Raw genomic sequence first — 23,937 nt, 5'->3', positions numbered from 1 at the left:
CACTATGGAGAACAGTATGGAGGTTCCTTAAAAAAACTAAAAATAGAACTACCATATGACCCAACAATTCCATTCCTGGGCATATACCCTGAGAAAACCATAATTCAAAAAGAGTCATGTACCACAGTGTTCATTGCAACTCTCTTTACAATAGCCAGGACATGGAAGCAACCTACGGGTCCATCGACAGATGAATGGATAAAGAAGATGTGGCACATATATACAATGGAATATTACTCAGCCATAAAAAGAAATGAAATTGAGTTATTTGTAGTGAGGTGGATGGACTTGAGTCTGTCACACAGCGTGAAGTAAGTCGGAAAGAGAAAAACAAATACCGTATGCTAACACGTATATATGGAATCTAAAAAAAAAATGGTTCTGAAAAACCTAGGGGCAGCACAGAATAAAGATGCAGATGTAGAGAATGGACTTGAGGGCACAGGGAGGGGGAAGGGTAAGCTGGGACGAAGGGAGAGAGTGGCATGGACATATATACACTACCAAATGTAAAATAGCTAGTGGGAAGCAGCTGCATAGCTCAGGGAGATCAGCTCAGTGCTTTGTGACCACCTAGAGGGATGGGATACGGAGGGTGGGAGGGAGACACAGGAGGGAGGGGATACAGGGATATATGTATACGTATAGCTGATTCACTTTGTTATACAGCAGCAATTAACACAACAATGTAAAGCAATTATACTCCAAGAAAGATGTTTAAAAAAAAAATCAAAGAAGCCATAAAAGAAAAAGCCTAAGGAAAAGCCAAAAGAAAAAAATGAATACAAATGGATTAAAGTCCAGTTCAGCCAAAGATATCATAAAAGAACAGATTTCTAATTCTGGTCATGATGGAGTCACTGGACCAGCCCTTCTGCTGTTAGCAACCAGAAAACTGGACAAAACACATGCAACTATTGTTTTCAGACATCAGATAAGAGGCAGAGCAAAACCAGGATTTGACTGGGTGAGCCCAAGACCCTCCCTGGATTTCTTCCTGGAGGATTTTTCCAGACCACAGTGCAGGGGAAAGGGTGCCACACAGGGCGCAGCAGTCTCACTAAGCTGAGGAGTGAAAGATGGGAGTTTGGGGAGACTGAGCATTCCAGAATTTGGGAGCAGAGAGTAAAGGAGAGTAACGAAGAGAAAGAGCTCCAGAACTTTGCATAGCATTCCCTGGGCAGGCCTAGGATGGGATTCCAGTATTTGAGGCAAAATAAAACTGGTCTAGAAATTCTCATTCTAAGTTGAGCTGGTAGAAAGCTGAGTCCCTGGAAGGGTGAATGAGGACAAGAAGAGTCAGAGAAATGGCTCTGAGGGTTAAAAGTCCGAAGACAAGATAAAGCCAGCAACCCGAGAGAAATGAGTTTTTGGAGTTATTTAAAGGGCTGGAAAAATCCAGCTCCAGCCCCATCTTCTACAAAGAAAGCGCAGAGAACACCTGGGGTGTCTATGACTTCCTGGGAATTTGTACCCCTACCAAGTCCCTGTAGTTTGTGTTAAATCTCTGCTGTTTTCAACAAACCAACTAGAAGTTCCTAGCTCTAAAGCCCTTAACCAAGATATGCTTGTTTCAAGACAGAAGGGACCCTGAGGGAAGGAGAACCAAGGCAGGGAGAAGCAAGCCTGGCAGCTGTCGCAGAGACAAGTCCAAACTTTCATTCATCCGAGTATTTATTGAGGGCCTGCTGCCTGACAGGCCTGTGCTGGTTGCCAAGGGAGACAGAGGCAAAACAAGGCTCTTGCCTTGAGGAGATATTGCTTGTGCTGGGTCACATGAGGTAAACATGTTGGAAAGCTCATTTCAAAAGGACAGGGCAGGAGAAACAAAGGCCAAATGGAAGGCCCCAGAGAGCAAGTTGAGTTCAGAGGCTCCCAAGGCATCCTGGAGAAGGGCCTCAGCTCCGCCTGCCCTCAGGCTACATCCGGCCCATGGGCTTCTTGCAGACCCAATGGTAGAGGGCGGTACAGTACATGTCATTCCACTTCTGCTGCATGTGAACACAGTCTTCCGTGTGCCCATTCGTATGTCGCCAGTTGTCCGGCTGATTCTTGTCCCAAAACCTGGAAACAAGAGGGCTTTATTCTGCTAGATGAAAGAAGTGTCCCTTTGCCCTGCTGTGGCATAAGGAGCTGAAGTGACACAGGTCCCTAATACCCTGGTAGCCCCAGGATGGGGCAAGTAGTGCCCTCAGGATGGCTCTGCTGAGGTTGTCCTTAGTTACTGAGAATGGAGGGAAGGGAAGGTGTCTAAAGCTGCAAGTCCCCACCCCAGAATTCATATTCAGATACCTTCAGATGGGGGCAAAGCTCCTTGGGACCAGAACTAAGTAGGAGGGTATAGGATAGGCAAAAACAAATAAAACACAACAAAACAGAAAGACCCACTCATAGGCTGCCTGCCAGCCCCAGGACCTGTCCTGTTCTGACTCCCCTGTGTAGGGGTCCAGGCGAGGATCACAGCTATGCTGTGTACACACACAACATACACACATCACGTACATGATACACACACACACACATCACACACACAATCATATATACACACACTTCATACACACATCACACACACACATCATACACATATATCACACAGAACACTAACACTTCATGGGCAGGGATACACACACAGGACAGAGTCTCTAGCCAGACCTGCCCAAGACAGTGCCTGGGACGGCACCAGACAGTGGCTGGACTCACGCACTGCTCCTGTCACTATTAAATGGTGTGCCATCTGTCCAGCGCCAGAAGCCCTGCAAACCGCTGTCAGTGAGGCCAATCCAGTGGTAAGCGGCACTCGTGAACTGTATCAGAAATGCCTGTGGAGGAAAGGCAGGGTCATGTGATCTTGTGTGAGGACCTTGTTTACCAGGTCGCGTGGAAGAGGAATCCAAGCCACGCCCTCCCTAGTCCCAGGGACCTGAAGCCCACTTTTCAGGAGCTGGGCCCCCTCCCTATGCATTCCATGGTTTTCCAGATCTAGGGCAGCAGCCAGGTCACCTCAGGGAAGTCCAGCTTCTCCCATGTTGACCTGATGAGGAGTGTGGCCTTACTAGGACAAAGACAGTTCTGGTCACAGTTTTTTTAAGAAGATGTGTTTTACAAAATAGCATGTCCTTTGACGGACAGACAAGAACAGTCTTAGGCGAATCACAAGGGTTGGACAGGTCCGTAAGTTAAATTTGACCAAACCTACAGTGGGCCCTTGTCAATAACCCTAGTAACTTCTGATAAGAATCTTCGGCATATGGGCCACTCTGGTGCTCTATTGCCTTTGGTGGTCCTCAAACTCATATGTGTGTCTGGCCTTCCCAAGAAGCCTGCATTGTCTGCTCATGGGCCTTCCATAACCATTAGATGAACTGACATTAAAATCAAAATTGGGAAATAAATAAATAAATAATTTTTTAAAAATCAAGATTGGGGGCTTCCCTGGTGGCACAGTGGTTGAGGGTCTGCCTGCCGATGCAGGGGACACGGGTTTGTGCCCCGGTCCGGGAAGATCCCACATGCAGCGGAGCGGCTGGGCCCGTGAGCCATGGCCGCTGAGCCTGCGCGTCCGGAGCCTGTGCTCCGCAACGGAAGAGGCCACGACGGTGAGAGGTCCGCGTACCACAAAAAAAAATAATAATAAAATCAAGATTGACAACTAGAGAGGAAGACTGAGAGGAAAATGAGGGAATGGGGAGGGAAGGTTGCACCCGACACATTAAGGGCAGTCACTTGGTGCCACCTCTCTCTGCCCTGCCATGCCCACTCCAAGAGGGGGAAGGCCAAAGCACCAAAGTCCCTGATCCCACATCAACCCCAACAGCACCACCCCAAGCCCACAGCTCTGACCTGCTCCTCGTCCGAGGTCACCGAGGCCAGGTGGGCTCCCTGGGACACACAGAACTGCTCAGCCTCCTGCCAAGTCTTCTTGGCTTGAGAAAAGTAATACAAGCTCCCACTGTAGGACTTCCAGCCTTGCAGGATCAGCTGGAGGAGTTGATCTGGAGCAAAGGTTAGGGAGGAGAGAGAACCAGGAGCTGGCTGTGGATCCTGATCTGTCCAGGGACTGACCATTGAGAGTCACAAGCCCATGTAATGCTTGATGCCCAGTGCTACAGGGGCATGGTGTGGGAGGGTTCACCCCCAGCCCACTACCCAGCAGCAGCTCAGGACATCTGGCTCCATCACTCCGGGGATATTCAGACAGCTCTGCTACCCAGCAATACTCTTTTGAGGCTCCTGCTTCCTAGCTATACTACCCTCTTTCCCAACTCATTGCTATCACCTGACAGTTCTCTGCACCTCAATTCCTGCCATTTCTCTGGGAGAGTTCACAGCCAACCTGTAGCTTCCCTCATCTCCTTGACTTCATCTCCATCCACTTCAGCTGCCCACACCCAGGACCACACTTGGGACCTTTTCATCCCCTGGTCTGCCTGACCTCACAATTTCAGACTCTGATAGCTCATCCTGTGAGCACAAGCCCTGATTCGTTCAGCTGTTTCATCTCTCCCTGTCCTGACACTCTCTTCTTTAACAACATCCTTATCACAGCTGCTTGAAATGGTCCCAAAATAGACTCACTTATTCATTCATCTATTCTTTTGGTCAACATTCGTCAACTTCTATGAATCAGAGACTGTTATAGAGAAATCAGTAAGACATGATTCATGCCCTCAAGGAAATTACCATCTAGTAAATGAGACAGATGTTCAAAAAGGTATTGAAGATGCATTGATTGAAAACCATTGCATGTCAGAGGCACAAAAGAGGGTGTGGTCTATTTCACCTGGGCTGGAAGCAGGGCTCAGGAAGGACACCCTAGGTGAGAGGTCACTTGAGCTGAGTCTTAAAAGACTGAGGCAGAGTGTGCCAGATAGGCAGTGCCAAGGAAAGCATTCCAGGTAGGGAACAGAGTAGTTGCAAAAGCATGAAGGTGTGAAACAGCATGGCATAGCCTGATCTGTTCAAGTACTGGAATGGTCAGTGCACAGGGGAAAGGAAATGAACATGGACAGGTTCACCAGCACAAAATCGCACATCCCATGTAAAGGAGTTTGGAAGATTTTTCCTGTGAGCAGTGTGAAGCCCTGAAGGGTTTTAAAGAAGGACCACAATATGCTTAGATTTGCACTGTAAAAATGTCAACCTGGTAATGGTGTGGATGCTCAACAGGAAGAAGGCAATCTTAATCGGGCCAGAGACACCAATTACAACACAATTGCAATGTCTGAATAATAAATGGTGAGTGTGTAAACCAGGGGTTTTCAAAGTGTGGTCCCAGGACCGACAGCATCAGCACCTGGGAACTTGGTAGAAATGCCGATTCTCAGACTCACCCCAGACCAGCTGAATCCAAAATTGTTTTTTGACAATCTGCGTTTTAACAAACTCTCCAGGTGATTCTGATACACTCCAAAGTCTGAGAAACAGCAGTTTAAACCAAGGACTGGTAAACTACAGCCTACCAGCAGCTTCTTTTTATAAATAAAGTTTTATTGGAACACAGCCGTGCCCTTTAGTTTACAGACTGTCTTTGGCTGCTTTATCATTACAACAGCAGAGATGTTGCAACAGAGATTGTTCAGTCCAAAGCCCAAAATATCAACTGTGTGGCCCTTTAAGAAAAAGTTAAACTAATGGTTCTTAGCCCCAACTGCCCATTAGAACCAGCTAGGGAGATTTTTAAAAAACTCTGATGCCCAGGCTGCATCCCAGAACCACCACCTTCCCCAAAGAAAAGTCAGAGTTCTGGATGTTCGTTCCAGGCATCATTTTTTAAAAGCTCATTGGGTGATTCCAGTGTGTCCCCAAGGTGGAGAAGCATTGGTCCATACCAAAGCAGTAGCAAGATATAGGAGGGAGTTAAGAGGACAGCATAGGAGAGTCATTAAGAAGGGAAGACTTCCAGGCTTCTGACAGAGGGCAGCAGAGCAAAACAGTAGAGTTGATCCTCAGTGCTGTCTGTCAAGCCCCTCATTTGTCAGCCCCATCTTTTCAGCGGATGCTCCAAATGGCCCCCTCCCTCACAGTTCCCTCCCTCTTCTCTCACCAGGGACCTCCTGCTCTACAGAGACACCACTAAATATCAAGCTCCCTCAGTGTCATGTACCCACAGCTGCAAACCTGGGTGAACATCTACTTCCACACCTCCTCCCCTGCCAGCCTCAGAGGTTCAAGTACTATCCCAACCCATCAAGGCCAATCACTCAGCTGTGCATTTCATTCACTCCTCTCTCTCTCTCTTGCTGTCTCCCCCGATCCAACACCGTCTCCCCACGCCCCCCCACCCCGGTCTCTTTCTCCTTCAATCTCCTCCCTCTTTGCTGGTGCCTTTTTCTGACCCGCAGATCAAGCCTATCCTAATTTAGAAAAACCCTCTCAAGGAAGTTCACCAAAATATTAGCAGTGGGTTCTTTTTGTAAAAATAGACATTTTTACAGAAATACAAGTTGTCATAGTCTCATCTTTCTATTTTTCAATATTTGCCACATTGTCTATAATTAATATGTAAGTTTTGTGTATTAGTATTTAAGATACAGGTTGTTTTTTAATCCCTCCTTCTACCCTTCCATCCCCGTCACCTTGGCCTCATCTCTCTCCTCTTCTCAGCTAAGGCCCCTGAATGACTTGGACACCTGACCTCTCATTCACGCCCCACTGACCATGGTCTGGCCTCCAGGCCACATACAACTCTCCACTGTAACTTTATTCCAATGACTTACTAATTGCCTGAAGTTAGAGGTTGCTTATTGATTTTTTACCTGGCCTCTCTTAGATATTTGCCAGAACTAGCCACTCCCTTCTTGAAACGCTCTCCTTCCTTGGCTTCCCCAACTGCACATCTCCTAGTTCTCCTCTTGCCTCTGAGACCGCCTTCTCCAGTCTCCTTCAAAAACACCTCTTTCCCTTCTTGCCACCTAAAGGTTGACTTCCTGTTTCCACCCTCAGCCTCCTTCTCATGAAGCATTTTATCTCATGCAAACTCCCCACTCCCACGGCCACAACCAGAACCAGCATACCCAGGGCTCCTGCATCTCTGTGCGCAGCAGGGCCCCTCTCCTACACTCCAGACAGCCTGCAGATGATGGCCACTTGAATACCCGCAAAGCATTTCAGACTCAGCATGTCCAAATCTCGCTGCTTGTCTTCCTCTTTTATTCCCTGTCTCAGCCTGGAGACCCATCTAGCCAGCCTCCTTGAAGCCCGTAGATAGATCCTCATTTCCTAAAGGAAAAAACCCCAGCTCAGGGACTTCCCTGGTGGTCCAGTGGCTAAGACTCTGTACTCCAATGCAGGGGGCCTGGGTTCAATCCCTGGTCAGGGAACTAGATCCCACATGCCGCAATGAAGAGTTCTCATGCCACAACTAAAGAGCTTGTGCGCCACAACTAAGATCCAATGAAGCCAAATAAGTAAACATTTTTTTAAATTTAAAAATATATTTTTTAAAAAAAGAAGCCCAAGCTCAGAGGCCTTCCACATCTAACTGGTGTCTCTCCAGGTCTGCCTCCCTTCCTCACATAGTGTTTTTCCAGCCACAGTCATGAACCCACTAATGGGTTGTATTGAGGTTGTAGGGTTTTTTGAAGAATAGATTATAAAATATTAAAGTAGATTATAATCTATTATAAATAATAGATTATAAAATACAAAATATTACCATTCATGTGGTAAAAGTTTTGGTTTCTGAAATGTGTGTGTGTGTGTGTGTGTGTGTGTGTGTGTGTGTGTGTGTGTGTGAGACACATAATTATACTGGGTCACAATGTAAAATGGATTTCATGCTGTGGTTACATTCAAAACAGTTTGAAAGCCACCACTCTGGCCCCTGCCTACTGTCTTTTCAGCCTGTGCCTCATCAACCACCCACTTGGCCACAGTCCAGTCAGACAGAACTGCCTGAATTTTCTTGAACCTCATGGTTCACATCTCCATGCCTGTGACCTGCTGTTCCCTTATCCAATCTGCTTGGCGAGCACCTACTGGTCCTTCAGGACTCAGTTCAAGGGCCAAATTACCATCGAAGCATCTTTTGATCCTTTCTCCCCCAGAAGATTTCCTCCCCCCTTGGAAGATCCTTGTCTACACCAGAGGACATCAGCCCGGAGAAGATCCCTTCTTTTCCTTCTTTTTTGCTCCTCCCTGACCCCAGTTTTTAGACCTGCTCCCAACGTAGCACCTCTTAGCCTTTTGTGCAAGGCTGTTCCACTTGCCTGCAAGCTTCAAGGGTAGGCATCACATCTTGTTCATCTTTATGCTCCTGACACTTCCTAGGGCCTCAAAACATTTTTGTCAGATGAACGCAAGAATGCTGGGTACTTAGTTAAATGCTTTATATGTGTTAACTCATTTGATTCTCACTGTGAAGTAGATATTAGTGTCTCCACTTTGCAGATGAGAAAAGTGAAGCTCAGAGAAGGTGAACAACTTGAGGAAAATCACAGCATATGGGCTAGCAGGAAGTCGGAAATAAGGCTGTCTGGCCCTGCTAGCACACTCTGTCCCTATTACACACCTACACCAGATCTCATTTGTTTCCCAGATGTTTGTTTTGTCACTCTGGTCAGATGATAAGCAGCGATTATGCCACCTTTGGTGGGATCCCGCCCCTCTCCAGCACCCACGCTTCTTCCCAGAGGGGTGCATGTAGAAGTAAGCAAAAGGCTGAAGGGACAAGAGGCTCTACCCTCCCCAGCCCCCCTCCAACTTACTTTGGGTCCTCTGGAGCTGCTCCTGCGAAGCAGAGGCTGCGCGGAGGGTCTCCAGGCTACCCTGCTCCTCCTGGAGTTTCGTAGTCAGTGCTTTGGTGTTCTCCAAATCCTCTTTCAACCTGTGGACCTCAGCTCTGGCCTCCTGCAGATTTCTCTCTAACATCTGGGTCTTGGAATTTAAGGCCGCAGCATCCTCCATTCCTCGTTTTAGGGTCTGTATCTCTCGGCTGGCGTTTCTCAAAAGACCATCTAACACCTGAATCTTGGAACTTAAGGCAATGGTGCTTTCTAGCTCTGTTTTTAATACTCGCATCTGAGTGTCTGTCTGTTCCAGGTGACCATTTACTGTTTGGGTCTGGGCAGTGACAGTTTCCAAATCTCTCTTTAACAGGCGAATCTCATCGCCAGCCCTTTCCAAATGGCCTCTTAATACCTGAATCTCAGCACTGGTGTTGCCTAAACTGCCTTTTATAAAGGTCTGGGTCTGGGAGTTTAAAGCATTTGTATTTTGCAGACTTCCCTTTAGCTTCTGCATCTCAGCAGTAGCACCTTCCAACCTACTTCTTAAAACTTTCTGCTGGGCCCTTAAATCATTGACACTATCCAGATTGCCTCTCAAAACATAGATCTGGGCATTAACATTCTTTAAACTACTGTTTGCCAATCGGACCTGAGCATTTGCTGTTTCTAACCCTGCCTTCAACACCTGGATCTCCGTGTTGGCATTTTCTAAGCCTCTGCTTAACATATGCAGCTCAGTGCTAGTGTTTTCTAAACTGCTTTTTAAGAACCTCTGGATCTGGGAATGAGAAGCTTGTGTCTCTTCCAGGTCTCCCTTTAGCTTCTTCATCTCAGAAGTGGTCCCCTCCAAGGAACTTCTTAACATCTGGGTCTGGAAACTCAAGGTGTTGACATCCTTTAAGCTGCCTTTTACCATCTGGAGGGCAGCACTGGCACTTTCCAGGTGACCACCGAGCATCTGGATCTGAGAACTGACATTGTCCATTCTGCACGTCAACATCTGGATCTCCACGCTCCAGGTGCTGGAATTCTCCACGTGCCCTTTAAACATCTGGATAGCCTCTTGCAGCTCTGCCTCCCTGCCAAAGTGGGAGGGATCTGGAGGGAGGAAATGGAGAAGGCAGCTAAGAGGCCCATTACATAGGGAAGCCATTCATTACACGGGCCAACCAGAGTGTTCTTAAGATTTCCAAGGGAAATATCTATGGCACAACCCTGAGTTCTCCTCAAGCAGCCTGTAACTACCCAGACCCTGGGACTGGCCACCCGAGAATGTAAACCCAAAAACGAAATAAAGGCCTACTTAACTATCCCATGTGAACTGGGGAGAAGGATTGAAATACGGGATTATTTTGCCATTGTAATTGAACTTGAAAATAACTGATTATATCATTGAGAGCCGTTGATGTTTAATTCCACTGAAATTTCACCACTAGATGGGTCATTATGGTAAAGAAAATAGGTATGAATAAAGCCCATATTTAGTCCTACACTGTATTTGTACACTAAGCGTGAAGCCTCTTGATACACAATTTTTACTACCTAAAAAATATGTCGGCCACAAAAATAGAAATTTTAGAAATTTTCTGATCACCAATCCATGGGGTGAAAAAAAGAGAAACAGAATAAAATAGGTACCCGTGGAGGAAGCATTCTGCTCAATGCACAAGGCTATGGTGGAAGTCCTCCAGGTGACACTGAACCCTGAGCTGCAACAGCCTTTTAAAGGGCTGGCACCCCCAATGTTATGTAGGGCAAGTGTCCCTATAGAACCATTTGAGGATGTGGGAGACCTGAGTGAAAGGCTTTGGTCATTGAGGTCATTCAAGGAAACTCTGTAGCCCCTTCCATCTGCATGGCCTTTCCCACCAAACCCACCTGCAGCTGTTTCTGGTTCTTCTAGCACCCTCTGTGAACCTCATGAGCTAGGACGTAAGTTCAGACATTCATGGTGTGAGGCTCCCATTCCGGCCTCCTTTCAGGAATAGGGAGAAGAACCCAAGTAGGCAAGGACTCTTTCTGGAGGATTCCTGCCCTATTTCTAAAGCCCTGCCTAGGTAAGTGTATGAGACCTCAGCCACTGTGCTGAGGTAAGACCAGGAGGGCCTTAAATCAATGGAACAGAATAGAGAATCCATACATGTATGGACAATTGATTTCCAACAAAGACACAAAGGAGAAAGGATAATTGTTTCTACAATTGTATACCCATATGCAAAATGAACTTCAAACCATACCTTGCATCATTATTCAAAAAATTAACTCAAAATTAACCATAGACCTAAATGTAAAACCCCCAAACTATAAAATTTCCAGAAGGAAACATAGGAAAATGTCTTTGTGACCTTGGTATAGGCAGAATTCTTAGATACAGACCAAAAGGAGAATCCATAAAAGAAATAAAAAATGGATAAATTAGACTTTATCAAAATTTAAATCTTGTTAAGAGAATAAAAAGACAAGCTACAGACTAAAAGAAAATATTCGCAAATCACGTGACTGATAAAGGTCAGAAAAAGAGTATGTACTATAAATCCTTTTATATAAAACTCTAGGAAAAGCCGAGCAATCTATATTAGAGCAAGAGGGTCAGTGGTTGCCTGGGAACGAAAGGAGAAGAGAGGGAGGATGACAAAGGGTACAAGTGAACTTTGCGGGGAGGATGTTGAATATGTTCATTATCTTGATGGTGATGATGTTTCACGTGTTTATACATATGTCAAAACTTAGCTTGTAGGCTTTAAATATGTATACTTTATTATGTGCCAATTATACCTCAAAAAATCCATTAAAAATAAAACAAGATAATGCCTTTCTGTGAGGAGCGTGGCCCTGAGGGTATCAAGGAAGAAGCATGTCCTAAGGGTCTGGGCATCCAAGGTCCCAGCTCCCTCCCACCCACCCCCTAATGTGGCTACTTACTGTCGGGTGCCTTGAGGAACTGCCCAGTACTGTTATCTTCCGGAAACTCTTGGAGGGAGGCGTATGTCTCCAGTGCAGGTCTTGGGTGCTGTAGAGCTGAGATACCCCATTCCCAGGTCAGCATAATCCCTCAGCACTGAGCCTGGAGGAACAGGCTGCCCTACCTCCACTCAGGGTTCCAGAGGGGATGGGGGAAGATGGCACCAACGACCCCTCAGAGCTCCCCTCATGGGCCTCATCTCTTGGGATGCTCCCCTTGGACAGGCCTTGGTCAGGTCCCAGGAAAGCTCTGGTTTGGGCCTGGGACTAGAGGTGGAGTGACCCTCCTGGGAGTAGAGGGGGTACATCTGGGGCTCTTTAGGACCTTGATGCAGGAAGGAGAGAGAGTCAGCCTAGTTCGGGTCACCTAGGAACTTACCCACAATGAAGAGAGCCACAAGAGAGGAGACCACGGTCACGGCTACAAAGGCCAGGGTGGCCTGCAAACGCCTCGGCATCTTGGGAGCTGCAAGAGCCACTGCCCCGGGGTCCAGCTCTGCAGGGGAGAAGCCAGGGTCCGAGATGAGACTGTGCTGTGCCGGCAGACAGACTCTGCCCCTTGGGCTCCCTCTCCTGGCTGTCCGTTGGGTCTGAGAACACTTGCCACACTTACCATGGCGAAGGGCAATGAGTGCTCGGAGACGTGCACCAGGGCTCGTGGAGGCTGTAGTAGCATCATAAAGGCTAAGAGAAGACCACAGCCCGGAGCCTGGAAGGCGTGCACAGGGCACAGAACCTGGCGCAACCAAGGTGTCGTTTGAATGAAAGCAGAAAGAAGGGAGGGCAGGAGACCCAGCAGGAACTCTGACCTCAGCGCTCCGGGGCCAGCCTTGCTGCATGGATCCTGACCGGAGTGAGACACAGAGCCCTTGGGGGCTGACATGGGTCAGTCCTGGAGCCTCCCCGGCTGGGTCAGAAAGTGCCCCATGGGTGTCCTAAAAAGGGCTATGCCCAGGAGTCTGGGGACTGAGTGTACAGGGAAACCCACTCGAAGGGGGAGAGGTGGCAGCCCAGAGTCCCTGAGGCCTCACGGGACCAGCCCAGTGTGCAGAGATGGGGTTCAAAACCAGGTCCCCCTAAATTCAAAGTTCACTCTCTTTCTCTTGCCAGGTTGCCATCCCCAAGGAAAAGGGTCCAGGGAGATTTCACACGGAGAATGGGTGTGGGCCGCAGGCTCTCTGTCCTCACCTGACGCACCTTCTGCCCTACCTGCTAATTCTGGAAGCAGAGCCAGCACTGAGCCTGCCAGGCAGGGGCTGAGGAAAATGGCAGAGGGCTGGGGCCCAGCAGGCCGGTCCCTGGTGCGGACGGGCTGGGGCCCCAGTTTTCTCACCTCGGGAGCACAGGGAGACACTCTGGTTGCCTGTGCAGAAGCGGACCTCGTCACCCCTCATCTCTGCTTCCTTCATCTTCCAGTGCTACTCCCTGCCTCGGGCTCCTAAAGGCCACGCTGCGGGCCAGCAGTGGTGGGAAGTGAAGCTGCGATACCCGGATTTATATGCTCCTGAGTCATTCCTAACCAGCTCTGCCTGCCTCCCTCCACTGCTGACTTTGCAGAAGCGGCCCATCTGGGCCCTTCCCCTCAAGGCTCCCAGGCGCCAGTCTGCACCCCCATTCTCCCTCTCCCTCAGCACCAGCCTCTGCCCTCCCCTCAGGCCCATCCTTCCCCTCTCCGTGCTCCAGTGTAGCCCCAAACACTAACCTCTGCCCCAATGTCACAGACACTTTTCACCGGCCACTTAGGAGGGGGTCAGGGGTTCCTTCTCAGCTTTGCAGAAAAAACATCCTTGTGACCCATGCTGACTCTCAATCCCAGCCCCTGACGCTCTTAAATAACAGGAGGTCAGGTAAGGGAGGAGGCTGGGTCAGTGTAAGCAGGTGTTTGCAGGTCAAAGGAAGGGCTGAGGTGACCTGGTTAGGTAACCCTAACCACTCAGGACCTCACACCTGGCATGACAAGAAAGGGATTATAGTGGAATAAAAAACATATTTGGTCTCAGTCCGGGTCCCTAGAACAGAGCTCCTAAAACTCTTGGAATTTTCTGAGCGACAGGAGTGTCTTTTGTTATTCAAAACAAACCCTTTTCAATGACACTTGAGTTTATGCTAAAAAGGGGACTGAAAATAGACCCCTAGATAGCTTCTAGATGGGAGATAGTCTCAGAAAGACTAAACTCTCACCTCTCTTATTGGGTTACAAAAGCTCATAAACACCAAGAGAGATTTAAGGAGATTTCAAGAAGTTTCCTGGGTGGTGAACACGCCCACATACTAGAAGGGCGTGGCACCTCACCTCCATGGGGACAGAGGCTCCCATGCTCCCAGGCTCCTTCTGTACCTCTTCATGTGGCTCTTCATTTGTATCCTTCATCATAAACTTTAATAGTAATTACAGTGTTTTCCTGAGTTCTGTGAGTCATTCTAGTGAATTATCGACCTGAGAGGGGTCATGGGGTTCCCCAGATTTGCCATCGGCTGGGCAGAAGTGTGGTTGCCTGGAGAGCCTGTTTGCACGTGGCATCTGAAGTTGGGGTGGTCGTATGGGACTGAGCCCCTAACCGATGGGGTCTGTGCTAACTCCAGGGGTGAGTGTCAGAATTGAATTGAATTGTAGGACACTCAGCTGATGTCAGAAAACACCACACATCTAGTGTCAGAAGTGATGTCAGAAAACACCAAATAGGACCCAACGTAATCCAAGATCTCACCTCAAGCTGACTGCATCCGAGCTCCCCTCAGTTGATCAGGTTCAGGACTAACTCGGAAGAAACTGCGGGGTAAGCCAATGTGCTGCTTTACAATGAGACCTGTAACTCCCAGGAGGAACAAACACTGCATCAGGGGGTTCCTGCTGCTTGTGGGCCGAGACCTAGGAGTGAGCCATCCCAGTGGAGCTGTGCAGCCCCAAGTCCCCACCCCCATGGGGGTAACCGGCTGGAAGGATCAATAACCCCAATGGCTGGTCAAGGCAGCCCTCCCGAGGTCAGTTCTGAGGATGACGAGAGATTCTCGCTCCTCGGTTCCCCATCAGCCCAGATGGTTACAATCTTATCGAAATGGATCACATTTTCTTTATCTCATGAAAATCTAATTATGTATTTGTCCCCTATCTCACCAGCGGCCCGTTTACGAGATGTCAGTTACCTTGCAAGTGGCTTGTTCCATCCAAATTGTGTTGATTTTTCCCATTTTCACCTTCAGTCCCTACGTCCTGTTCCCACAGTGTTTTCCCAAATGCTGGAGTCAGCCTCCCAGAGGGCCCCGAGCACCACCTGAGAAGCCCGCCGTCCAGCTTCCGTGGTGGAGAAGCCACACCGAACATGCCTCGTCCTGCGGCCAGGCCAGGAGAGCAGCTTAAGTCCAGCAGGAGCCTGTGTCATGGACAGCCACTGTCAACGCAGCCACAGCCAGCTGGGAGCACAGCTCGTCGGCAGGGTGAGGAGGGGAGTGCCTGCCTACACCCAGCTCATGATGCCATGGCAGTGTGTGTGTGTGTGTGTGTGTATGTATGTGTGTGTATGTGTATTGTGTGATATATGTGTGTATGTGTATATTTGTATATGTGTATATTTGTGTATTGTGTATCCATATATTGCATATATGGATATGTGTGTGCATGATTATGTGTATGTGTAGATGTGTGAGATATATATGTGTGTGTGTACATGTATGTGTATATACATGTGTGTGCATGAGTATTGTGTGCGTGGTATGTATGTGTATGTGTTTATATGTGTGTGTGTGTGTATATATGTGTGGTGTGTGGTGTGCGTATATGTGTATGTTTATGTGTGGTGTGGTGTGTGTGTATGAATGTGTGTGTTTATATGTGTGTGTATGTGTGTATATATGTGTGGTGTGTGTATGTGTGTGTGTGTGTGTGTGTGTTTGTGTGTGTGGAGAATGCAGAGCCACCATCCACAAGCCTGCTACCTCCTGGCAGTTGAAAGCTGAGCAGAGAGGAGAGGACACAGGAAAACGTGAAGTCTGTAACAGCACTGCCTGAGAGCCCAGGAGTGTCCAAGTGGGAGGGGAGCTGCCAGAGGTACCCCCCAAGGGGCTTGTAAGAGGCCCAGGGGAGCAGCAGAAAAGAAAGGGCCTGCCTTGGTTTCTGTTTCCCCACATACAGGAAGGGACCACGTCAGCCCACTCAGGAGCTGTTTCCTCCTGGGCCTGAGAAGCTGAGAGAACCTCAAAAGCAGAACTTTGGAGAACCCTTGCTCAGCTAGAAGGGCGAGGTCTGGGCCAGAAAGGGGCACAGTCCTCCAGGCTTGATCAGCAGGACTGCTCCTCTCGCCCCCTTCCCTGTTCCCAATCCCCTCCCCACCCCAGGCTCCCAGCTCTTATTTCTCCCAAAAGAACGTAATCTGCCAGCAGGAAAGAAGCACCAGGAGGTTTCTAATCCTTGCCGAGAGGTTTCTCTGTTCTCTGGCCAGAAAAAAATCAAATGGACATCTTATACTTTAACACTTAGAACCACTCATTGGTCAGGACCTCTCACAGGCTGGTTGGCCCTGTCTCTGCTGAATGGTACAGGGCCGTCCTCCTAGAGATGCAGACCTCTAGCTTCAGACACCCCAGAAGTTTTTGATCATCCATATCAACCCCTGACAACACAGGGTGAACAGCTGGGAGTGGCTGACCCCGCAGTTTTGATGGAAAGAAGAGATCCACAGCTGCAAGGAGGGCTCTGGGCAGCTGGGAGCTAACAGTCTCCCTCCTTCGGTCATCTCTCCCAGGATTAGTCTTGAGAACCATCCCGCCCTCATGCTCAGTCTTCTGGCAGAGGTGAGGCTGAGCCCATACCCAATTCCCAGGATTAAGCCTATGGCTCGATCAACATAACCCATCTCCCTGACCTCCATTACTGCTTCAGGGCTGAGCACGAGACCCAATGCTGGGTTTTCGTTGAAACTATTGGAAAGGGGAAATTCTTTCCTCTGAAGTTACAGGGCTGCGAGGTTCTAAGCTTGGAGCTACCCAGATCACCACTGGGGAGAGTCTGCCTGGCATCAACGCCAAAGCAGAGGCAGCCAAGGGCAAGGCTGGAGAGAGATAGCTTTGTGGTATGATGTGAGAAAGAGAAAAAAAGAAGGAAGGAAGGAAGGAGGGAGAGAAGGAGGGAGGGAAAAAGGAAGATAGATAGATACATACATGGATACATAGATGCATAGACAAATAAAGCATAAAACAGAAAAATAAAATATTATAGTATGTACCTGTTCACAAGAGCTAGGATCAATCAGTAAGATTCGGTCAAATATTTTTTCTCCTCTACTTTGAATTCAAATACAAAAATATACTTTTTTTTCAAGAGCATTTCATTGCAGCATTCAGAGAAGGCATGTCAATCATTGTTAGCCTGCAGAATCAGAAAAAAATATAATACTATAATAAAATAAATACACAAATTGGATGAGATAAAATTCTCACCCATCCTTGGCTCCCAACTTTCCAGCTTATAATGGAAACAACCCTGGAATTTCATTAGAAATATTATCATGTCCATGACCTGAGACAAGGACTAAAGCTCTGTCAATGCTGGACTTCTTGGGTAAGGACCCATTGCCAGCAGAAGGGCAGGTACCCATGTAGTGACCTCACTGGAGAAGTAAGCCCTGCCTGTGGGGGTAAGTGAGCCAAGGTCACAAGGCAAGGCAAAGCAGCAGCCGTCCCAGTTTCCTGAAGGGAGGAGGGCCTGGCAATGCTATGCTGGTTGGTTACAGTGTGGGGCACAGACTCCAAATAAAAATACATCCTCACTGACCCAGGCTCCTTCAGTCTGCAGAAAAAGCAATGGGCAGGGTCATGGGGGCAGGTTGTATCTCAGGATACATGTGCACAGGACCCAGGAGTGTCAGGAGGGCTGGGCTGCATCTAAGGTGGTTCCAGGAACCTCAGCAGCCAGGCTCTTGGGCCTCCACTCTGCTGCCCTCCCCTCTGTGTCTCGCCTATTCCCTCCTCTGCACCATTCTCTTTTCTCTGCCAGATATATTCCTCGTGTGCTTTGCTTCTCTGCCTCACAGCTTCTGCGTATTCTTAGTTTCTGCAGGTGCCCCATGGTGGCCCCTCCAGCCTTTCTCTAACTCAGGGCCCTTCCAACTCAACTTCTGTCTGTTAACTGCCTCAATCCCTGGGTATTTCCAAGTTCAAATTCTTTCCCAGAGAAGTGGTCAGAGAGTCCCATTCATCCCTTCACATCAGAACCAACCAGAGATTCCTGGCCAGCCTTGTTCTTATCACTTCCTATTTAAACCAGTGGTGAGTGTCTTAGTCAATTAGGGCTGCTATAGCAAAACCATCACAGACTAAGAGGCTTACACAAGAGAAATTTCTTTCTCACAGTTCTGGAGGCTGGGAAATCCAAGATCAGGACGCTGGCAGACTCAGTCCCTGGTGAGGGCTCTGTTCCTGGTTTGCAGATGGCTGTCTTCTCATTGTAAACTCACAGGATGGAGAGCAGACAGAGAGAGGCAAGCTCTCATGTCTCTTCTTTAAAAAAAAAAAAAAAAAAATTAGTTATTTACTTTGGCTGCACCAGGTCTTAGTCCAGGGAAGTCCCTCATGTCTCTTCTTATAAGAGCACTAATCCCATCATGAGGGCCCCACCCTGGTGACTTAATTACCTCCTACAGGCCCCATCTCCTAATACCATCCCAGTGGGGATTAGGGTTTTAACCTAAGAATTGTGAGGGTATGCATTCAGTCAGTGAGGGAGGCATCTCCTGTCCCAAATAGTACAAGATGGCCAAACACATGACATCTGAAGCTGGGCAGATAATACTCATGGCAGTTTACTAGTCACATACAGTCGCGGTCCAGAGGAGGACACCGCATACCACGCAGGGCCACGTGGGGGTTACACCCAGGAGAAGAGGGAACCGGCAAGAACCGTGAGAGGCCGGCTTTGCAGAGACAAGGGGATAGTGTGCCCCTGCTTCCTGCAGGAGGATGTGATTGGCTTGTTTGGACGGTTTCTGGACTGGCGGGTTAGCGGAACCCAGTAGGTTGAAAACTGCATGGAGTGCAGCTGGTCCAGTTAAGGGGAATTGGCCAGGTGGGGGGACATATCTGGTGAGAGCTGGGGAACTCAAAGTTAGGCTTTTGAGGCCCTCAGAAAATATCATGGCAATAAGTGAAATTTTAGGCCTTACAATGCTAGCCTCTGAATCCACTGCCCTGGTGACAAGTGCCACGTCAGGGAAAAAGCTGGGGCAGGGTCACATGCTACTTAGCATGGCAAGCCAGATGTGGTGACCGACACTCCAGGCGTGACAGCAAGATGGAGCCCTGAGCCCACAACTTGTATTTCATTCCTACATCAGCTTGTGCTATGAGCACATAGCCGACACTGGGAAGAAATAACATTCTCCCGTAAGTTGCTACTTCGAATTATGAAAAGTAGGAACAACCAAGTATTTCTTAGAGAAGACATAGATGTCTTCCATGCCCACACAGTCCACCCCTGTGAACTTGCCCGTCTTCACTTCCCTGACACCCCTGTCCCCCCAGACCTCAGATGTCCCTGGAGCTGGCCTACAAATGCTCCCTCGTGGACGCCATCGCTGACTGCCCACCCCTCATCCATCACTATATTTTAAAAACCCCAATTGCCCCATGTTCCTTCAAGTTTCCTCCTAATGCCCCTGACCTTAGCCCCGACCCCATTGCACCCAGAACACCACGCTGCTGATCAGAGTCGCTGAAGGAAAACGTCCCCTCCCCAGGACCCTAAGGAGGGCACCTAACTAGGACCCCAAGGAGGGGAGGGCCGCTCTGCTGAACCCACCCTGCACTCACACCGCACCCTTTCTGCTTCCTCTCTGCTCCTCTCCTGTCTGGTGCGGGCCTGGATTCCTGCCTCGGCCCCTGGATGGGGGATCTGGACCCGATGTCTGTGAACACGGTCTCTGTGAAGAGTGGGAAACCTGACGTGTCTCCCCATCGGGAGCAAAGCCAGAGAACAAAAGATGGTCCATGAACATCTGGGAGGAAAGACCACCAAGAGGGTCGTGACACTGCAGACACTGCAGTCCTAGCTCTGCTGCATTTCAATAAAAGCCAGAGAAAAGTACTGCTCATATTTTATGGCATTTCTGGGGCTGGAACTTTCCTACTCTCTGTTATTTTGAACCCCCAGCTGTTTCCTGAGGACACCCCAGAACTTCATGTCCAGCAGAGCAGACGTTCTTTCCCGCACATTCACCTGTACCCCCAGGAAGAAAACAACAAAAGAGACTGGCCTTTTCCCAGGCAGCATTTTATTCTAATGAAGCTCAGAGGGGCCCTCTTCACTGAAGGCCCCTTCCCCTGCCCTCTGGGGAGAGAGGAGATGCAGAAGAAAGAGGAGGGGGGCAGAAGGGCTCGGCAGACAGACTGGGTCTGTTTAGCGAGTGAGGCGGAGGGAGAAGCCCATGGATGCTGGTCCAGCTCTAAGGAGACACATTCCCATGTCAGCCCCAGATCGGAACCAGTCAAGCCCGTCCCAGGGAGGAAGGGTCTCAGATCTCAGAGGATGTGGATGAAGGGGGCCATGGGTACATGGCATGAACAGGGTTACCAAGAGCAGAGCTCTTCCCGCTGAGAACACAGCCACCTCAGCAGGCAGCTGGGAATTCTGGGGAATCAACCAGAAAAGCCCTGAGTCTCAGTCTCCAGACAATTGCTTGGGTGGTCGAAGCAACTTTCATGCAGTGAAGCTGAGGCTTCTCTGAAGGGATGGGATGCCCCAGGGTGCTGCCCCAGATTGCAGGTTCTGATTCACCTCACTGGGTGAATTAGTGAACTTCTAACCCTCTCCACCCTCGGCTCCCATTTCAACCCAAGATCTCCTTTCCGTTTCAGCTGCCTCTGTGGGGTCAGAGAATTCCTAGCCAAGGCAGATAGACTCCCGGGTGCCTTCAGGACAATTTCGAAGCAAGAAAAATTAAGGTTCAAAATCACCCTGGAGTATGAAGGAGAGAGCCTCATTTCCTTGAATTCAACAAGCATTGGAGTTTAAAGTTTGAGCTCGGGGGCCAGTCCTGACATGATTCTGATGGGACGTAGGATCGTTTACAGAGTAAAAGAAATTCATTGTCACGGGAGGCATCATTCCAGGGCTGCAGTGAGGACATCTATATATTGGCACAGTGTTCATTGTTCCCAGTGCTGTTGGGCTCACCTGGAATCCAGAACCTATCAATGGAAAAAAACAAAGAAAAACATATTTCCGATGAATAACTGAGAGATTTCAACCCCAGCTTTGGTGCCGGGTGATAGCATCTCAAGTTTTTCCATGCCTGAGAGGAAGGGGACCAGTGATCTGTCAACCTCTGAGCCTGCAATCACCGCCCCAAGTTAGGGCCACACCAGCCCACAACTCTCAAGGCCCTACAGGAACCCACAGTGCAAAGACCTAAACTTAGAAAGAGGTCCCTGCCAAGTCTGGGTGGACGGCCATGCTGCCAAACCCCAGAGGGCACCGAGAGGCCATGAATTTGTCCCCAGTTCCACAGCCAATTAGTGGCAGAGGTCAGCTAGATCTCTGTTCAATGCTTCTGCCGCCCGAGGATGGGGAAGAATCACAAACCCTGTGGTCAGTAGGAACTATCACTCCACTCTTCATGCCCTGGCCCTGGCCCAAGAAAGTCAGTCTGGGAAGGAGGGTTCTCGGGGCTTACTTCACACTCTGGACCTCGTCGAACAGCAAGTCATCCACCCAGTACCAGTACCCCTCACTCCCTGCTTTGCTCAGGCCGATCCAGTAGAGAAGTCCGCCTGCAGTCCTGTAGAGAAACTCCTGCAGAGAGACAGAATTAGCAGAGGTGCTGCCACGACTCCGAGTTGGAGCATCTGTCTCTCTGGGTGTTCTTCACCCATCCTCAGTGACAGCCCCTGAACCCACAGACACAGGGTTAGGACTCTAGACTCTGACTCCAGAGCCCATGATCTCACCTGCTCTGCTAGCCCACTTCCAGATGAAAGGAGCTTGTTCAATATTCTGCCTCACCAGGTAGGGGACTTCTTGGGTTAGACAGTGCCATTAATGCTATTCACAAATATTTCTATTTTCTGGGCACATGGAAAGATTGTACTACCCTGCCCTCTTTGAAGCTACAAATACTGCATCATTTGTTTGGCCAATGTAATGTGAGCTGAAGTGATGTCCGTTGCTTCCAGCAGAAGCTTTAAGAGCCGACACACGATGTGCCGTGTTCCCTTTTCTCACCTCAGCAATTGTGGAAACATATGTTGAGATGAAATCTCCTTTGACCTAAGCCCTGAGTAACCACAGTGAGCAGAACCCCTTCCTGGACCTCATTGGACATGCAGTGTACAAGTGAGAAGTAATTCTGAAGAATTACTCATATTGGGGGAGTTTTGTCAGCACAGCATAATCTTGCCCATCCTGACTGATACAGATACCAATACACCCCCTTCCTAGAACCCACAGGACAGCACTCACCTGTTCACTCTCTGAGGTCACTGAGGTCAGGTGTGAGCCCCTGGACAAGCAGAACTGCTGGGCACTGTACCAGGTCCTTGTGATTTGAGAAAAGTAATAGAAGTTCCTCCTGAAGTACTTCCAGCCTTGAGAAACCATCCGTAGGATGTCATCTGGAGAACAAGAGTGAAATATATACTCTGGTGTTCCTATTTTCTCTGGTGCTGGCTAGGTGGGGATACTTGAGTGGGATCCCAGAGACAGAGTGAATGGAGCTGGGCTCTGGGGTCTTTGGGTCCTTGTGTAGGAGCTTGGGAACATCCCCTCAGATCCTGAAAGTCTGACTGAGATTGGTAGAGTCTCTGGGCTCAGAGAGGGGAGAGTGAGAGAGGCTGAATCAAGACTCTGTCTCTCTTGTGGGGAGGAGTAATTTTCCATTGGCCATCACAAGTGTCTGAGCCCCTGGGCTCTAGGTAGAGACTAATGGAAAATGGCTGGCTTTGGATCAGGACAAAGAGACTCCCTAATGCCTTCATATTCTATGCCTTGGTGTGGGAACCCTGGCTGGTCCCTAGTGCCTTCTCTCCTGAACAGTCCCTAAGCCCACCCCAAACCCAGTGCTGAGCCCTCTCTTCTTAACTCTCCAGCCATGGCTGCCATGCTCCTCTCCCCTTCCCTCCACACTCACCAGCCCAGTGGTGTCATGCCTAAGACTGTCAAGGTCCCACGGGCCACTGGTCAACTTGCAATGTTCTTTTCTGAGTCACTTACTTTGCTGTTGGAACAACTGGCTGATATTCTCCAAACCTCTCTGGAGTCCCCGGACCTTTGTGTTTAAAGCACTGGCTTTATCTAAATCTCTCTTTAGCTCCAGGATTTGGGCACTGAACTTATCGACTGCTTCCCAACTACTTGTTAGCATCTGCAGCCATGCATTGGCTTCCTTCATGCTGGTTTCCAACCTCTGGATCTGAGAACGCACATGCTCCAGGCTGGCATTCACCATCTGGATCTGAATGCCAACCGCTGCCACGCCACCTCTATTCCTCTTTATTTCAGGACTCAGGGTACTGATGCTGTCCACACGACCTTTCCGCAACTGGGCATTGGTCTTGACATCTGATATTGTGCCCATAAATCAGGGATCTGGATATGAGAAAGTCAAGAGGTCAGCCAAGGGGATCCCCAGGGACTGGAGTGGGGGTGTTGCCAGGGAAATAAAAGGAAGAGGAGGGGAGGAATGGGCTCAAGCTTCCCAAGGACCCAACCCAAGGGGCAGTTACCTACCCTCCACTCATTCATAATGTATTCATTCAACAAACATGCGATAGGCACCTTCCATGCACCAGGAACTCTGGTAGAGGCAGATCATGCAAAGATCTACAAAACACGATCTCTCTGTTAGAGGATCTCACAGGTAAGCAGAAGAGGGGGTTAGAATCCAGTTCTCAATTTTCTTTGCATGTTCACGGTGCATTTGGTAAAGGGATGCCTTCAAACACCCATTTGTCATACGTCCCATGTCCCTCTGCGCCGCACAGCTTATGGCTGCCCATAAGCACCTCGCGGCTATGGAAGAGAAAGCCTATTCAGACTTCTAATCTGGAGGTGATCTCTTCTCCAGAGAATACAAAAAGGGAGAATTACAAAACCACTTCTCTTCCCTGTCCCACCCCCTGTCACACTCTGTTCAGGCCACAGGCTTAGGTGCCATAGAGGAAACCAAAAGTAAACCAAGTGGGCTCAAAGCGGAGGAGACTCTTCTCAGACCCTCCAAGTCCAAGACCAAATATGTCCTGAGGCCATGAAGGGAGAGTGCAGATG

At 49.0% G+C, this 23,937-nt stretch overlaps 2 protein-coding genes across 2 annotated transcripts in view; both read right to left on the bottom strand.

Moving 5' to 3' along the window:
* Positions 1 to 1,707: 1,707 nt before the first annotated feature.
* CLEC4F (C-type lectin domain family 4 member F) lies at positions 1,708 to 13,096 on the bottom strand. Its single transcript, XM_059079811.2, has 7 exons — positions 13,021 to 13,096; positions 12,067 to 12,183; positions 11,649 to 11,744; positions 8,706 to 9,824; positions 3,841 to 3,992; positions 2,701 to 2,819; positions 1,708 to 2,064 (listed from the first exon to the last, which is right to left on the bottom strand). Exons 1-7 carry the CDS (start codon positions 13,094 to 13,096, stop codon positions 1,920 to 1,922), a joined length of 1,824 nt encoding a protein of 607 aa, XP_058935794.1. The 3' UTR covers positions 1,708 to 1,919.
* Positions 13,097 to 17,464: 4,368 nt separating this feature from the next.
* CD207 (CD207 molecule) overlaps positions 17,465 to 23,937 on the bottom strand; it is a 29,775-nt gene continuing 23,302 nt past the window's right edge. The window contains 5 exon segments of the mRNA XM_059078642.1: positions 17,465 to 17,469; positions 20,716 to 20,864; positions 21,350 to 21,468; positions 22,135 to 22,286; positions 22,885 to 23,259. Of these exon segments, the coding sequence (XP_058934625.1) occupies positions 17,465 to 17,469; positions 20,716 to 20,864; positions 21,350 to 21,468; positions 22,135 to 22,286; positions 22,885 to 23,259 (800 nt within the window).

The sequence above is a fragment of the Kogia breviceps genome, chromosome 11 (assembly GCF_026419965.1).
Source record: "Kogia breviceps isolate mKogBre1 chromosome 11, mKogBre1 haplotype 1, whole genome shotgun sequence".
Taxonomy (NCBI): domain Eukaryota; kingdom Metazoa; phylum Chordata; class Mammalia; order Artiodactyla; family Physeteridae; genus Kogia; species Kogia breviceps.
Note: the sequence above shows the minus strand (reverse complement) of the source record. Positions and strands in the feature narration are given on the sequence as shown.

Coding starts and splice junctions, on each gene's coding strand:
- CLEC4F (XM_059079811.2), bottom strand. CDS start 13,096: ATGAAGGAAGCAGAGATGAGGGGTGACGAGGTCCGCTTCTGCACAGGC. Junction 9,825..11,648: donor GTTCCTCAAGGCACCCGACA/GTAAGTAGCCAC, acceptor TCCTCCCTCCAG/ATCCCTCCCACTTTGGCAGG. Junction 2,820..3,840: donor TGACCTCGGACGAGGAGCAG/GTCAGAGCTGTG, acceptor TTTCCTCCACAG/GCATTTCTGATACAGTTCAC.